The sequence below is a fragment of the Micromys minutus genome (genome assembly GCF_963924665.1).
Source record: "Micromys minutus genome assembly, chromosome: 21".
Classification (NCBI taxonomy): Eukaryota; Metazoa; Chordata; class Mammalia; order Rodentia; family Muridae; genus Micromys; species Micromys minutus.
Genome location: NC_137956.1, coordinates 48,243,427 through 48,259,560, shown reverse-complemented (window position 1 = coordinate 48,259,560; position 16,134 = coordinate 48,243,427). Strand labels below are relative to the sequence as shown.

General features: G+C 53.1%; 2 protein-coding genes across 2 annotated transcripts; one reads left to right on the top strand and one right to left on the bottom strand.

Annotated features, from left to right (window-relative positions):
• Nucleotides 1–1,020: 1,020 nt before the first annotated feature.
• LOC308433936 (3-ketoacyl-CoA thiolase A, peroxisomal) lies at nt 1,021–9,559 on the bottom strand. The gene is made up of 12 exons (XM_080934089.1): nt 9,273–9,559; nt 9,043–9,136; nt 8,105–8,162; nt 6,913–6,992; nt 6,633–6,675; nt 4,777–4,875; nt 3,339–3,419; nt 2,511–2,701; nt 2,184–2,363; nt 1,861–1,916; nt 1,633–1,778; nt 1,021–1,316 (listed from the first exon to the last, which is right to left on the bottom strand). Exons 1-12 carry the CDS (start codon nt 9,441–9,443, stop codon nt 1,241–1,243), a joined length of 1,275 nt encoding a protein of 424 aa, XP_080790215.1. The 5' UTR covers nt 9,444–9,559; the 3' UTR covers nt 1,021–1,240.
• A 1,333-nt stretch (nt 9,560–10,892) lies between these two features.
• On the top strand, nt 10,893–14,662 carry MYD88 (MYD88 innate immune signal transduction adaptor). The gene is made up of 5 exons (XM_080934010.1): nt 10,893–11,264; nt 11,958–12,092; nt 12,429–12,609; nt 12,770–12,861; nt 13,080–14,662. Exons 1-5 carry the CDS (start codon nt 10,937–10,939, stop codon nt 13,232–13,234), a joined length of 891 nt encoding a protein of 296 aa, XP_080790136.1. The 5' UTR covers nt 10,893–10,936; the 3' UTR covers nt 13,235–14,662.
• Nucleotides 14,663–16,134: the final 1,472 nt, after the last annotated feature.

Sequence of the window (16,134 nt, the reverse complement as noted above, 5' to 3'; positions counted from 1 at the left end):
AAGGCCACAGGCCAGGCCAAAGATAAGTTAGTCAGAGCCTGACTTGGGCAGCGACAGGTGTTGAAGGACAGACCCAGGGAAATGCCAGAGACCAGAAGAGGCCTAGCACGCTAGCAGGATTCTACAGCCTGAAGCCTGGGTATCAGCTGAGGCCTAGGGGAGGAACGTGATCTTGGCAATACCAGAAGGTTATTAGAAGACGTCAGAGAAACTTCCCCATGGTCCGAGCCCTAAGGAGCCTAGGGCCGAGCCAGCTGTGGATCCCCATCTTCCAGCCTGTTGGCTTCCGGACCATTCAGCAGCTGAGGTTCAAGAGCCACACAGGATGGTACATTAGCATTTCACCATGGATGGCAAAGAGAGGCTCATGAGGTGGCAGCCTTGCCTTGAGGACATTGACAGGATCTCTGGGAGGGGGAGAAGCGTGTTTTCTGCAGTGGTGTGACCACATATGACCTACCCATGTAAGGAAACCCAGACAAACTGGTTCGTTAGGCTGGATCTGAGCAGAATCAGCCTTGAACTGTTGTTGGCTCTTTCTTTACCTTGAGTCTTTGTGCCTCCTTTGGAAAAGATCGCATGGCAGCTCCGTAGGAGGGAGGAGGCAGGGAGTGACTGTGGGAGGCTATCCCCAGCACCTATTCTCGGAACTGTGGGCTAGACCAATCCAGGAGGTGGAAGGTATGCTGGGCAGCAGCTGTGGGGAAGAGGCTCTGAGGATGGAAGGCCTCCTACATATGGTGCCTGAGCGCTCCAAGACATCCAGTCCCCAGCCTCAGCCTTCCTCTAGGAATTCCACATGGCCCATGACTGGGGAGCCTGGGCAGTGGCCAGGGGATGGATGACTCCTGGGATGACATAACCTCTTTGAGGGCTCCGGTGTCAGCTGGGGTACTCCATAACAGGTCTCCAGAGCCTGTACAGAGCAAGGTCTCACCGGAGAAACCCTGGTTCTTAGTCATTTATACACAAGAGGCGAAAGCTGACCCCTGAAGGAAATGGCAGTCACCAAGATGAGACAGCACACGTTTACTGCACCCATCCCTCAGAGGAACAAAGGGCTTTGCAACCTGGGTGTCCCATGTCCACTTCAGCATGGCTTGGGGTACATGACAGGGAGATTCCACCTCCCATTCTGACATGATTACATTTTCTAAATTAAAGTGCTGTGACCCCTCCACTGCTGAGTGTACCACGTTAAGGCTTCCGGAGCGTCTGGGTAGTGCCTGCAGCCAGGGCCTCAGTTCCCAGGGTATTCAAAGACAGCGGCGGCTCCCATCCCGGTCCCGATGCACATGGACACCACACCGTAAGCCCTGGGGAAGAACCAGTGTTAGCTCGCACAGGCAAACCCCAGGCCCGCTCCCACCAGGCGGAGCTGCAGCAACAAGGGCTCATGGGCAGAGTCAAAACCAGCAGAGCGGATCTGTGGGAACTGAGTCCCAGACAGACACACACCCCGGTGGCAGACGCCTGGTCACGCTGCTTTTGGAAGCACTGCTTCTGGAAGGCAGGTCTCACCTCTCCACACCCAGGTCAGAACACCCGAGTGTGCTCACCCCCCACAAGTCCCAGCCATCAGACACCACAGCTCGAATGACCCCCACAGCACCCCAGAAGGAGCAGCCTTACCGTCTGCCACGGCGCTTCAGCTCATTGAGCAGCGTAACGACCTGCCTGGCTCCAGTGCAGCCCAGGGGGTGGCCCAGGGCGATTGCACCCCCCAGGGGGTTCACCTTCTCTGCAGGGATCCCTAGCTTCTCCACACAGTAGAGGGCCTACAGCGAGCCAGGGCAGTAGCTGAAGCCTCCATCCACTCTGAACTGCGGCCCAACCAACCACCGAAACACCCAGGCTCACCTGACTGGCAAAGGCCTCATTGATCTCAAAGATGTCTATGTCATTCACAGTCAGCCCTGTGGGTGAGGTACAGACCAGAGTTGACAACAACCACTGGGCAGGACTTTGGACTCCCCCTGGACCCTATCCCAAGCCTAGATCCCAGGAGTCTGATGTTTGTCTTTAAGGCAGGAGTGAGTCCCAGCTAGCTGTAGTGTGAGGCAGCGGGTGTGGGGTGCTAGCCTGCTCCATCCACAGCACCCAGAAGGTCAAACCCAGCACTCCCCAGTCCCAGATACAGATTATGAAGGATCCAAGCCCAGGGTGAGAAGGAGCCACCTCACCTGCTTTCTGCAAGGCCGCAGGGATGGCATAGGCAGGTCCGATGCCCATGATGTCAGGAGGGACCCCGACCACTGCATAGGACCTCAGGACCCCAAGGATGGGGAGGCCCAGCTCTTCAGCCTTGGACCTCCGGGCCAGCAGGACGGCAGCTGCTCCATCACTCACCTGACTGGAGTTTCCTGGGGCGGAAGGGTGGGACGAGGAGGCATCAGGCTGAGCAGAGGAGAGCCAGTCCCCCACCATCACCTTCCCAGAGGGCCTGGTCAGCTCCAGGTTCAGAGTGGAACAGGCCACGGTGATCGACCCGATTCCTGACCCACGCTCACCAGCCGTGGTGGAGCCCCCATCCTTGAAGGCAGGCTTCAGCTTGGCCAGGCCCTCCATGGTGGTGCTGGCGCGGACACCCTCATCCTGAGACACGGTGACGCTTTTCTTGTCGCCCTTGTCATCGAGGACAGTGGTTGTCACAGGCACAATCTCAGCATGGAAGCATCCTCTGCTCTGGGCTCTTGCTGCCCTGCCAGCACCGTGGGCAGTAAGACATAGGCACGTTTGGGATCCCTTCCTGCCTGTCCCTAGCATTGGCAGCTCAGAAGAACATGTGTGTACTCCAGGGTTTGAAGTCCGGGAATATGCCTGGCCTTGAGGAGCTCTGATTGGTAGGAATTCCTCGGGACCCTGCCTTTTGGTAGGTGCAGGATGTCTGAGGACATTCAGAGGTTCCTCATCTGCCCCATGGCTCTGACTAGATCACCACAAAGAGGAGGAGGACGATTGAAGATATTGGCCCTCCTTACAATACTTTTAAAATTAAATATGTATGTGTGTGCGTGTGTGCGAGCGCTTGTGCGCACGCGCACATGCGGGAGCATATATTCCTCATCCCCCATAGCATGCATGTAGAGGTCAGAGGTCAGCTTTGGGGAAGCGGGGCAGTGTCTCATTCCTGATGTTACTCTAAGTTACTCAGCTTTGCTTCAGGTCACATCCCAGACTTAGTCTATTCCATAATTTGGGAAGTCAGTGCATGTGTCTAACCTATCATGATGCTGGACACTGTTACTCTTCAGATAGAGATATGAAGTTTGTCCCTTGGCAAAACTCTACGTGACCCACTCTCCAGCCCCGCCCTCAGCCTGTCCCGCTGCGCTCACTTCTGCTGGGAGGCCAGCGCGAAGGCATCCTGCTTCTGCCGTGAAATGCCAAACCGCTCAGCCACGTTCTCCGAGGTTATCCTAGGGCACAGGAAAGCAGAGGCCGTGGGTCTCCTGGCCTGGGGGCCAGGGCCACGGTGAAGGACTATGTTTGACCCTCTGGCCATTCACGTCAGAGACGGGGCTTCCAGTCCATGCCCCAGGGACTCCTGACTCATCATAATCACTGAACACCCATGTCCACAGATGCTCAAAGTCTCACCTCAAAGAGGGAAGAGCAGCCTGAATGTGGGGGCTACAGAAGGAATTGTCACCCGGGTGAACTGTCCTTGCCCATAAGACAAAGGCAGGACAATATTGGGGACACAGTTTCTCCTGGTTTCCAGGCTACTCTTGGAGACACACAGGATGTGGAGAAAGCCAGGCCAGGCTATGGTTCTCCTACGGTGAGCCTCCCAGAATCCCTTGCCCTTGGGCACATGAGGAGAGCTCACAGACACGGCTGCAGAATTACAGCACTGGAGAGATGGAACAGACTTCCCACAAGGTACCTCACAGGCCTGAGTCCTCCCCTGCGAGTCAAGAAACCAAGTTCCCCAAGTCCTTTGGGGCCTCTTCCCACTGCTTTCCCTGAGACATAGTGCCTTAGACACAGTAATGAGCATGAGCTGCATTTGGAAATTTGTGGAGTCGGAGAGGGGTGTGTGTGTGTGTCTGTGTGTATGTGTGTGTGTCTCTGTGTATGTGTGTCTGTGTGTGTGTCTCTCTCTCTCTGTGTGTATGTGTGTGTGTGTCTGTGTGTGTGTGTGTATGTGTGTGTATATGTCTGTGTGTGTCTGTGTGTCTCTGTGTGTGTGTCTGTGTGTATATGTGTGTATATGTCTCTGTGTGTGTGTCTGTGTGTCTCTGTGTGTATATGTGTGTGTATATGTGTGTGTATATGTGTGTGTATGTGTGTGTGTGTGTCTGTGTATGTGTGTCTGTGTGTGTGTGTCTCTCTCTCTGTGTGTGTGTATGTGTGTCTGTGTTTGTCTGTGTATGTGTGTGTATATGTCTGTGTGTGTCTCTGTGTGTCTCTGTGTGTCTGTGTGTGTGTGTATGTGTGTGTATATGTCTGTGTGTGTCTCTGTGTGTATGTGTGTGTGTCTGTGTGTGTTTGTCTGTGTATGTGTGTGTTTGTATGTGTGTATATGTGTATGTGTGTGTGTATGTGTGTGTATCTGTGTGTGTGTGTGTGTGTGTTTGTGAGGAGAGGGAACCTCAGAAAATTGAGGTCAAGGGCAGTATTAATCTCATACCCAGTTCCTATGGAGCACATGACAGCCAGAGGAAGAAGAGGAAGCTAAGTACGGCAGCCGGAGAAGAAAACACGCTGGTGTCTGCTCACGGAGGGCAGAACAGTGAGCGTGCACAAACACAGCTTCCTGTGAACACTCACCCCATAGGGATCAGGCAGTCTCTGGCTTTCTCACTCTCCAGCAGGCGGGAGGAAATATTCCCAGGGTTCCCTCTCTCAGACAGGGACATGGACTCCACCCTGAGGAGGAGGAAGAGGAGGCGTGAGCTCCCAGCTCTCAGAGGAAGCCAGGGATGGCCAGCCGTGTGCCAAGTGCTAGAGAGGAAAGGCCCAGGGAGTCCTTGGGGAGTGAGGTGAGCTCTCTAGGAAGCCTGAGAAGGGCAGAAGCCCACGAGGAAGGTGGGTATTACAAGGCGGCTGAGCCTTTCTCCCTGCGGCTTAGGACCCAGCATTCTACCAGACACACTGCCAGTGCTGATGCAGGAAACTGCCATGTCCCCAGGCGCAGCCTTCTGGTACCCACCCCCCAGCACAGGACAAATGCCCAGAGCTAGGCCAAGCCCTTAGTAATATCAACGTCAAAGGGGAAAGGAGAAATTCCTTTACAACAAGCAGAAAGTTACAGTCAATCAAAGAGAGGCCTGACAGGAACAGACAAGGACGAACAAGTCGTCAGCGCCCAGGGCTCACAAAGGGTGTGTGGGTTGGAGGTAAAGCGTCAAGACGACAGCGGATGACCTTAACCGAGAGTGTTTCTTCCTCTAGTACTAGCTTGAACTCGTTTAGTCTAAGGTCCCTCCAAACAGTGTCACCACAGGACACAGACCCCATGGTGACAGCCGATCCTCTAGCAACATTCACAGAGCTAAAGTAGGTGTCCCTTTATAAAGTCGGGAACAGTGAGGTCTGAATGGTGGAGAATGTCCTCAGTTGTCCAACCTGGACCACACTAGGCAGGCAGTCTGGCCCCAGAGATAACCCTCAGTAGGGGATGGTCAGGCCGTGAGGGGGCCGAGAGATCCACCTGCTGTTTCCAACACTAGGCTCCTCACGCTGCTTGGATCTAGAACCCCCTGAGGAACTCATGGAGGCCCAGCCCTTTCCCTTCAGACACCACATCCACTGCCCTCACTGTGACAAACACAATAAACAGCAATGGCCAGGCTGGCTGTGGCTCTTGGCCACTGCGGTTCTCATTTGTGGACTTTGGTTGTCTTCCTACAGGCACAGAGGTCAGGACAACCCGGTGCAGGCAGCCAGGTCCTGACCGTAGGCCTGCAATGCTTCCTATCCAAAGCTGTTCTCCAGAACCGGCGCTCGCCCCAAGCCTGCCAAGGCCTCCCTTAACTGTCTGTCTTTCCAGCTTCAGACAACCCCAAGTCTAGGTCCTAGAACCCTGGACTGCAGTCTAGGTGGTGACAGTGAACCGATAACCAGCAGTCTTTCCCTCACACTGGTGGCAAGAGAACAGCTGAGGGGTAGACGTTGCACGATCAAACCTGTCCCTGCCTTAAGATGGCTTCCAACCTAAGAGCCTCTTGTCTCATGAGCTGGGATGGACAGGCATGAGCCACTGTGCTGTGCTCTGTATGTCTCTTGGTTTACAGAACCTAAGCTGGCATTCCTTTCTCTACAGGCATAGAGAACATGCCTCTCATAGAGAAGATGGATCACTCTCAAGAGCAGTACTTTCCCAGCATGCAGTGGGGCACTCTCAAGGGTAGAACTTTCCCAGCATGCCTGCCTACATGCTCCATCCTGACAGTTCTCCAGGGTACCTTAGAGAACAAGTCCCCCTCCTGCTTGTGCTGAGACTGGCCTACTCCTGAGCTGCCCAGCGCCTGGGCTACTCCCAGCCACATTTCTGGAAGCTCAGTCTATTCAGCTGTCTTAGTGGTTGGGGGAAGCCTGGAATCACAGCCCCTCGGAACTGAGGAGAGAAAAATTAGTTTGATTATTGCATTGGTTAATAAGGTCCGGCAGGAAGGCAATCTTACCCACAGGCCATGCCAATGTCATAAGACCCATTTCTGATGCCACCTGCAACAAAAGCACTTCATAACCATCCTTGGCCGGAGTGGGCCTGCCCTGGAGTAGCACTGCCCGCTCCCTCCCTGTTCTTGGGCACACTCAACAAAGCCTCACAGAAGACCCAAGAGCACCCCAAAAGGCTTGGGGTACGGCAATGGGTGCTCCGCCATTCTTTCAGCCTAGGGTGCTAAGGATGGAAGGACCAAGGTCAGGGTACACTCAGGGGCACCCAGAATCAGCACTCACCAGCAATGTTGGCTACTGCCTGCAGTCCCGATGAACACTGTCTGTTGACCGTCGACAGAGGGACAGTCTCTGGGATGCCGCTGAAACAGAGGGGAGAAGGGGGTCAGTCCAGAAAGTGGCTCTGTCTCGTTGAAATCAGGCTCCATGAGTCTTTAGGGTCCCAATATGGCCCACAGGAGGGTACAGACCAGAGGGTAACAGCTGGTCTTGTCGCCACTAGGGTAAATAGATGCAAAGGAGTGCTACACCACTTGCAACTGAGGAGACGTTTGGAAGCCTTGACCATGAGACCTAGCTCTTGGCCTGATGGCTCGTCTCCTTGTGGGCAAAGGAGATGTCTACTTTTCTTTGTGGCCCCAACCAACTTTCCCTGCCTGAGCTTAGAACCTTAAGGTAGGAGGACACATGTTTGCAGACGTTGGTTGCACGTGTCTGTCTGTAGTGACAGGGAGGCACATGGCAACCCAGTGGACAATAGGGTCACTCATCTGATGCTTGAGAGCCAGTGTTCCGAGGTGTCTGGACAGGGGCTGGCCAGAGGGAGGTGGGTAGGGAGAGAGCTCTCTCCGGGGACAGAACAGGCAGGGTGAGTGGACAGGGAGTGGCAGAAGAAGGGAAAGTCAGGATGAAGAAGCAGGTGAGAGATGAACCAGAAAGTTGCAAGAAGGACAGAGAGGCTAAGTGTGACCCTTTCCAGGTCTCTAGGCAGAAAGCTTTCCTCCTCTGACTCTGGCTCCTGCTGCTATTATTCCTCACCCACACGGCAGGGAGGATGAAGAGAGGTGGAAGTAACTGAACTACTGCTTTCCCAACTGCAAGGACCAAGAGGACCAGGGACCTTGGTCTCTCCCTCCTCAGCTAACCTCAAGCCTGGGGTTCTCAGGTGGCTCACATAGGCACTGAAGTAAAGGCCCTGATCAAGTGGTCATGTGATTATCTAACATGTGAGGCCAGAGTCCAGGCCTCCAAAGGGTAAACAGCAAGTTGGCCTTGGCAAACATCTGGTTACCTTTGCTCCAGTTCCAAAGCCCTGGTTATCCTACTACTGGGTCAGGAAACACACCCTTCAAAGTAGGAGCAATGCTGCGTTCAAGGATTCTTGCTCACTTGATATCTACTGTCCATCCTGATAACCTCACACCTACACACTGGTTAATGGTGGAAGAACCCCCACCAGAGATAGAAGGGTTACCTCAGAAATTGGGCGATTCGTGCCATGACAGCCCCAGCTCCTGGCTCAAGAACGTTGCCTGTTGATAGAAACCTTATTCAGTACCAAGTAGTGTTCTGCACATTAAGGTTCAGCTGTGAGTTCCAGAGAGGAGACATTCTAGAGCTTTCTTCCGATCACTTTAGGATTTTCCCAGGATTGTGTGAGGCTATAGAAGTTCAGAGTCTAGAAAATGGGGAGCCAGCTCCCCAACATCCTGTCACCCACCAGTCCGGTGCTGGAGGGCCAAGGCAGGCTCCTCTAAATCACGAGCTTGGGTAGGAGATGCTTGCCTGGTAACAGGAGAGGATCTAGGGTAAGGGACACAGTGCACACCCTGAAAGCTGAGGGAAGCCAGGCTGTGGGTGAGGGAGGTGAGATCCTGCAAATGCTCACCTCCCCAGGTGTCCTCCTCCAAACCCTGAGTTGCTGCAGAGACAGGAATAGGCTAGCACCCCAGGACAAAACCATGTCCTATACTATGTTCTAGCTCAGAGAAAGAGCAGGGGTTAGGGCAGGGTGGGGTGAACCCATCTGCACCTGTAACCCAGAACAGGATGTAGGTGTAGGTAGAGAACTGCATTTTTCCATCTCCTGGGGTCTTCAGGCTTTAGAGCATTAGTTCCCAACTATTATAATGCTGTGACCCTTTAAGACCTCATGCTGTGGTGAACCCCAACCATAAAATTATTTTTCATTGCTACTTCAGAACTGTTAATTCTGCTACTGTATTGTAATGTAGATATCTGTGTTTTCGTATGATCTTAGGCGAACCCTGTAAAAGGGTCCTTCGACCATCCCACTTAAAATCGGTGGAGTCCATAGTCTTGTTCAGTAAAACCCAGGTTCTTGGTGAGAAGGAGACGGCTCTGTGGAGGAGGGCGGAGAAGGGCCGGTGCAGGGCCCGCGGGGGAGCTCACCCACGGAAATGTCTCCCAGCTGCTCAGGCTTTAGTTTCACGTCCTGGAGAACCGCGGTCAACACGGCCGACAGAAGCTCGTCCGGGGTGGTGTTCTGCAGGGCGAGGCGCAGCAGCCGTGAGCCCAGCTCCCGCATCCCCACTCGGGGACTCTGCGGTCACCGGACCCCCAATGGCAGGATCCCACCCGCGCTGGCCCCCTTCTGTTCCCCTCACCCGCCTGAGCCTCACCTTGAAGCCGCCGCGGCCGGCGCGGCCGATGGGGGTGCGCCGTCCGTGCACCACCACCACGTCCGAGGCCGAGGCCTTCGGGAAGCCAGCGGAGCAGGGCGCGGCTTGCAGCGCGGAGCTCGACTCGGGCCGGCCGGCCAAGTGGCCCAGCACTACCTGCAGCCGATGCATCGCGGAGGGGGGTCCCACCGAGTCGCTTAGGCTGTGCAGAGCTTTACTAACAGAAAAGATGGCAGGCGCAGGCGCGGGACAGCCCCCTACCTCGCGAGGCCTGAAAGTGGTCACAACTCGGCTAGACTAATAATTGAGAGTGGTAGGATGGAGTCTTTAGAGGGCCCGCCCACTCCTAGACACAACCAATTAGATTTAGGGGAGTCTGCTTGAGGCCCACCCACCCACTCACTCCTTTCCCCAGATCCCCGCCCAAGGCGGGTCCTAAGACTCTCTTTCCACTCAAAGCTCCGCCCGCCAATCTTACGGAGGCCAATCATAATGCGCACTCTTAATCCTCCCGGAGAAAGGCAGATGGGAAACTTAATTTTGCACAGCCTTTTGTAGACAGGCGGAAAGGAGGCGCCCTTAACTTCTGGTTTCCTAAAATGAATTCAGACTCAAGGGAGTCCCTCCCCCAGAGCTCAGCGCGCAGCAGTGTGGAAGGTGGAGCCGGACTCATGGCTTCTCCCTTTGCAGGGCGAGCCAGAGAAGGCACTTGTCTCCCATCAAAATTTGCTGTGCTCGGCCCGGGGTTCCAAAACCCAGAAGCCAGGGCCTAGATAACGTTGAGGTACCAGTTCAGCTTCAGCCGTGTTGGGCTGTCACAGAAGCCCTCGCAGAAAACAAAGTAATTTTGGGTTCCCTGCTGGTGTGAAGAACCGATATTACTAAGGTGCTGAATGGCAGGCAGGCTCTAACTGCAGCATGTCCCACATGTCATAAGCCCGTTCTACGTTTGTTTGGGATAACGCCATTACTGCTCACCTTCCCCTTGGAATTCTACTAAGCCCGAGGGTTGGGGGTGAGACCCAGTATTGGAGATGGACATCTAAGTGGATGAATTAATGAAAACGATTTTCCTTGGGTCTAGGCCCAAAGTTAAAGAGTAAGGTCGCATGTTTTTGCAGAGCCCCAGAAGATAGTGTTGTCTCAGATAACGAAGGACAAGATGCTTTAAATGCCAATTTTCAGGCAAGGTCGTGGACTTCCCCTTTAAACATCGGAGTCACCACTTGCCCCAGATGGCTAAAGATGGACTGAGCCTTCGGGTTACTACTTCCGAAGCCAGTCTTGTTCTTTTCCCTCCCTATTACCAGAATATACAGTACTATAGGGAAGAGGAGTAACTCCTTCAAGTCCTAAAGAAGGCTGATTCACCTCACCACGCATAGCCACCACTGCCAGATCGCCCAGGACAGGTCGGTGGGCCAAGGCAGATGTCAGAGGCGGTTTTTATAAGTTCTCACACCTTCAAGGGGAAGTGAGTAAAGGTTAGAAACACAAGTGGGTTGAATTTCAGGCTGCGTTGTTGTGGTTCGGGATTCCGGATTCTAGCTTAGGGCGGAGCTTCTCGGAAAACGAAAGAGGAGGGGCTGGCAGGAGCCTGAAGGGAAGTAGGAAGCTGGACGGGCGAGCGCGCGGGACGGCACCGCGGCCCAGGGTTGCCTGCCATGTCTGCGGGAGGCCCCCGAGTGGGATCCGTGTCCCTGGACTCCTACTTATTCTCCGTACCCTTGGTCGCGCTCAACGTGGGAGTGAGGCGCCGCCTCTCGCTGTTCTTGAACGCGCGGACGCCGGTGGCGGCCGACTGGACCTTGCTGGCGGAGGAGATGGGCTTCGAGTATTTGGAGATCCGAGAGTTTGAGATGCGCCCCGACCCCACTCGCAGTCTGTTGGATGCCTGGCAGGGGCGCTCTGGCGCGTCTGTTGGCAGACTGCTCGAGATGCTGACCTCGCTAGACCGTAAGGATATAGTGAACGATCTGTGGGACCGCATCGGTGAGGAAACAAGCTTTCTGGCCTTGTGTCAAGGGTCGACGAGGCATATTCATCTTGCTTCATTTTTCTGGGGTGTGCTAGGGAGGGAGAGAGTGAGTCGAATTTTCTGTCAATATGCAGGACAACATATTGGAAATTGGGATTGGGAGAGGGTCAAAAACCCCGAGATAGGGAAAGGATGTGGAAAGAGCCTAAGCAAAGACCTTCAGCTGGACCAGGAGTCAAGATCTGCTTTTCTCTATCTCAGTGGTGTCAGGATCAACAGGACAAGTGGGGGACTAAAGCCCCTTCCATCACCCATTGGCACTCAGCACAATGCTCCCCCCCCACAGTGAAGTACACCTTGCTAGATGGAGGGATCATCATCCTCACTGAGCACTTAACTGGGGGTGCCTGAGCCCTTCTGACATTCAATCCCCTGCTCCAGCTGCCCTGCGCCCTGAAAGATGCCCAATTTGGCACCATTCTCTAGAGCCTTAGGAGGGGGAGGCCGGATGAAGGGTCAGAGAAGCAGACTGACTTTGGAGTCCTCCCAGATGCCCATTTTGGGAGAGTCAGAAAAGGAGTGTTAGTTTGTGGCACCAGTGGCTGGAGAAGGCTCAGAGCCCAAGTAGGCCCATGGAACAAAGGCAAGATTCTGAGTGTGTACAGCAGCAGCCCGGGGAGTCTCCTCACCCTGTCTGTTCTCCACAGTGGAAGACTGCCAGAAGTACCTTATTAAGCAACAGAATCAGGAGTCTGAGAAGCCCTTACAGGTGGACAGAGTGGAAAGCAGTGTCCCACAAACAAAGGAGCTGAGAGGCATTACCACCCTTGACGACCCCCTGGGTAAGGGCCCAGTATTGTTCCCCTGGGTAGAATAATTGGGCCACAGCCCCCACTCATGTGGGGCGCAGAGAGCATGGATACCGGAAGCAGATGGACAGACCTGGGACCTTGGGCAAGCCGCTCATCCTGAAACTCGGTTTTCCCATCTAGGAAATGGGAATACTAGCAGTCCTGTCCTGTCTCAGAGTGGTTCTGAGACTGGAATAGCGTCTCAGACGGGAAGGGTGTGCGTATGATATCACTTTGGGATGGATGCAGGCCCAGGTTCCCTTGATGAAAGATTCCAGGTTAGGCTCCTTCCACAGAAGGCTGACTGTTTCCCTTGTCCCTCCCCAGGACACTCGCCGGAGCTTTTCGATGCCTTCATTTGCTACTGCCCCAATGATATTGAGTTCGTGCAGGAGATGATCCGGCAACTGGAGCAGACAGACTATCGGCTTAAGTTGTGTGTGTCTGACCGTGACGTCCTGCCGGGTACCTGTGTCTGGTCCATTGCCAGCGAGCTCATTGAGAAGAGGTTAGTTAGGCACCTAAGAGGGTGAATGCATGAAGCCCAGAGGTCCAGACGCTAGGACTCTCCTGCTAGCTGGGCTCTGTCCAGCCTGGGCAATGTGGTCCCTCCTGAAACCCAGGAAGGATGTCACCTCCAGTGCCTGAACTCTGTCACTTTTCCTCAGGTGTCGCCGAATGGTGGTGGTTGTTTCTGACGATTACCTACAGAGTAAGGAATGTGACTTCCAGACCAAGTTTGCTCTCAGCCTGTCTCCAGGTAAGCTTTGATCAAAGAGAGAGACGAGGTCTAGCCTTAAGACGATAGACCAGGAATGCAAAACCAAAGCACTACAGACCTCTGAGGATGTACCTGTGTACCTCTGTATGTTGTGGATACGTACCATCGGCACCTGATTGGTGGAGAACAGGTGTTAGCTAGCCTGTGCTTTAGATACTGAGCCTACCCGATCCTAATACCACACCTTTGACCTCCAGGTGCCCAACAGAAGCGACTGATCCCCATCAAATACAAGGTGATGAAGAAGGACTTTCCCAGCATCCTACGGTTCATCACTATCTGCGACTATACCAACCCTTGCACCAAGTCCTGGTTCTGGACCCGCCTTGCCAAGGCTTTGTCCCTGCCCTGAAGATGCCCCTGGGAGCCCTAGGTCGGTCAGTCGGTCTGTGTTCTGCTTGCCTCCTCTGACGTGACATTGTAGGGGAGAGCCTGTGGCCCATTCATTCCTAGACATATATGGTAGTCAGATGTCACCTGGACACCATCTCTCAAGACTGCACGGTGTTTATCAGGGCTGAATGAGTCTAAGTGGAGGAGCAGCTGAGCTACATCTCAGCCATCTATGGCCTCAGCAGCTTCACCCCAAAAACAGCATACGGAGACCAGGCAGGGAAATGGCAAGGCACTGTTCTGGCTATCTTAGGAGACACCGTCTGGGCTGCAGGGGAGCTGAAGGACCACATACTGGCTGTTAAGGAGACCACAGCCTTACCAGGACAGCTGCTCCCCCTGTCCACCTAAGCTTCTCCCACAGGGCGGAGGGAAGATGAGCAGACTTGGAGTCGGGATTCTCTGATGCTGTCCTGTGGACACCTTTGACTCCCCTCAGGCTCAGCCCACATTTAGTGATGACCCGCTGGAGCAACTGGGATTGCCTTTCACCCCCACCCACCCATGCCTGTGCGCAATCTCAGTTTTGTCTTGCTTGAGGTGGGATCCTGTCCCCCGAAATGCCTATCACTTATGAGCTGGGCCACCAGGACCACAAGGACAATGTCTGTCGTCAGGGAAGCTTCAGCCCTGGCTCACCAACCTGAAGGCTTTCTGTACCTCGATGACCTGCTTTGTTAACAAGCAACAAACACACAAAAACATTCCACCCCCAGTGGCTGGAGGCATGTGGCTCCGTACAGTCTTGCTCATGTAGGTACATGTAAGTACACACATGCTCCCTTGCAGAACCAGGTAGTGCACATGCCAATAGTGCCTCTAGCATTTGGGAGGCAAAGGCAGGAGAATCAGGAGTTCAAGGTTATTTTTGGCTACACACCAAATTTAAGGTCAGCCTGGGCTACATGAAAGCCTACACCCCCCCCCCCGCAAGAAGAAAAAGATGGGGGCACTGTTGATTTCTAGATTTCTACTCGCCTTTCTCCAGTCATTGAAAGCAAAGTTTAGAAAGGCCCCAAACGTGATAGCATTTGGGCCCTTAGCAAACTGAAGATTAAAAAAGGAGAAGCTGTTTGGCTTCACCCCACAAACCAGCTGCAGGCTCAGCTGTTTTCTTCCCAACAGTGTGATTTGCGTGTTCCTCTCAAGGTCTCTATCGTAGAGACATGTCATGGTCCTTCTCAGGACACACCCTAGGGTACTGAGTCCCAAAGAAAATGGGTCTCCCCTCAGTGTCTGGGGGAGGAATGGAGGCCTCTTTGCATGAACTCCTGGGGACATTTCAATGCTTGTTACTGAGCATCTCAAAGCAGCCTGGGGAAGTGTCTCCCAGTGCCAACTTTATGGTCTATGGGGACGTCAAGAGAGAGAAGGGCTCGTGTTTGTACTTTGTACTTCTGTATGTGAAATTTATAATAAAAGTATTCTATTTTGAGAAAGTTTACTTTCTGTGTGTTAAGGTTGGAGCAGAGGGCTAGGCTGTGAGTTTCTATTATAAGAGAAGCTTCTGTAAAATGTGGTGTCTTCCCAGACGGCTGAGCTTCTCGGGCTCGGGCTTCAACAGGGACCAAGTGGAGCCAAAGGTATCATCAGCTCCGGAGACCTGTTTCCACCTAGCAGTCTTAGGTTAGACTATGTCTTGGCTTTGGTATGCAGTGCCAGGGATTGAGCCCAGGATCCACGTTTGGCAAACTGTGTTGTCTGAGTTATAGTCTCAGATGACCTATCTGACATATGTCACCTAGCTCTCAATTATGGTATCACGCATATCCAAGTGGATGGCCAAGTGCTACACACAACACTGATGTTACACTTGTAGCCTTCGGATAGGAGGAAGTCCTGTAAGGAGTGTCCAAACTCCAGTTACCTATCCAACTTCCACAAGATCTGTAATTGTCTCAAGGTAGAAAGTTTTAGAGCCAGGTAATATAGTGTGCCTATGGTTCTAGCTACTTGTGAAACCAAGGCAGGCAGACTGTTTGAACCCTACAGTTTAGGAAACATAGGGCATTTTGTTTAAAGGGGGTGTGTGTAAAAATTGTTATTCTGGGCTGAAGAGATGGCTCAGAGATTATGAACACTGGCTGCTCTTCCAGAGGTCCTGAGTTCAATTCCCAGCAACCACATGGTGGCTCACAACCATTTGTAATGAGATCTGATGCCCTCCTCTGGTGTCTGAAGACAGCTACAGTGTGCCCATATACCTAAAAAATAAACAAATCATTCAAAAATTTGCTATTCTTTTGAGACAAGGTCTCTCTGTATGTAGATCTGGCTGTCCCAGAACTTGCTATGTAGAGCCGGCTGGCCTCAAACTCACAGAGATCTGCCTGCCTCTGCCTCCCAAGTGCTGGAATTAAAGGCGTATGTGTCACTATAACCAGTACTTTATTTTTAAAAGAAACACTTGTTGTTTCTTTTTTAAAATTTGTTCAAAGATTTATTTATGAACGTGAGCACACTGTTAATCTCTTCAGACACACCAGAAGAGGGCATCTGATCCCATCACAGATGGTTGTGAACCACCATGTGGTTGCTGGGATTTGAACTCAGGACCTCTGGAAGAGCTGTCAGTGCTCTAACCACTGAACCATCTCTCTAGCTTCCTTATTTGTTGTTTCTGCATCTCTGAAAGTTCATGTATTTCCACTCACCACTGCAGTTCAGAAACTTGCTTTGGGAATCTGTTTGCCCCATGGGCCAGGTTAAAGCAGAATAGTAAAGCTAATCACACTCCGGCCTAGAGGAAATTAGATGGCGGTAGAGGAAGCAAGGTGCAGATAGATGCAGGGAAGTCAGAACCACCCAGGAACCAGGGAGTGGAGCAGGTATGCTGGCTGGACCAACGGCATGTATCTT

Bases quoted from the DNA above. Each gene is read 5' to 3' on its own strand.
- LOC308433936 (XM_080934089.1), bottom strand. From the start codon at position 9,443: ATGCATCGGCTGCAGGTAGTGCTGGGCCACTTGGCCGGCCGGCCCGAG. The intron at 6,993-8,104 runs GTAACCCTTCTA...CCTCTGTTTCAG, and splicing joins CGAATCGCCCAATTTCTGAG to CGGCATCCCAGAGACTGTCC. The intron at 3,420-4,776 runs GTGAGTGTTCAC...CCTGTGCCCTAG, and splicing joins GACTGCCTGATCCCTATGGG to GATAACCTCGGAGAACGTGG.
- MYD88 (XM_080934010.1), top strand. From the start codon at position 10,937: ATGTCTGCGGGAGGCCCCCGAGTGGGATCCGTGTCCCTGGACTCCTAC. The intron at 12,093-12,428 runs GTAAGGGCCCAG...GTCCCTCCCCAG, and splicing joins CACCCTTGACGACCCCCTGG to GACACTCGCCGGAGCTTTTC. The intron at 12,610-12,769 runs GTTAGTTAGGCA...ACTTTTCCTCAG, and splicing joins AGCGAGCTCATTGAGAAGAG to GTGTCGCCGAATGGTGGTGG.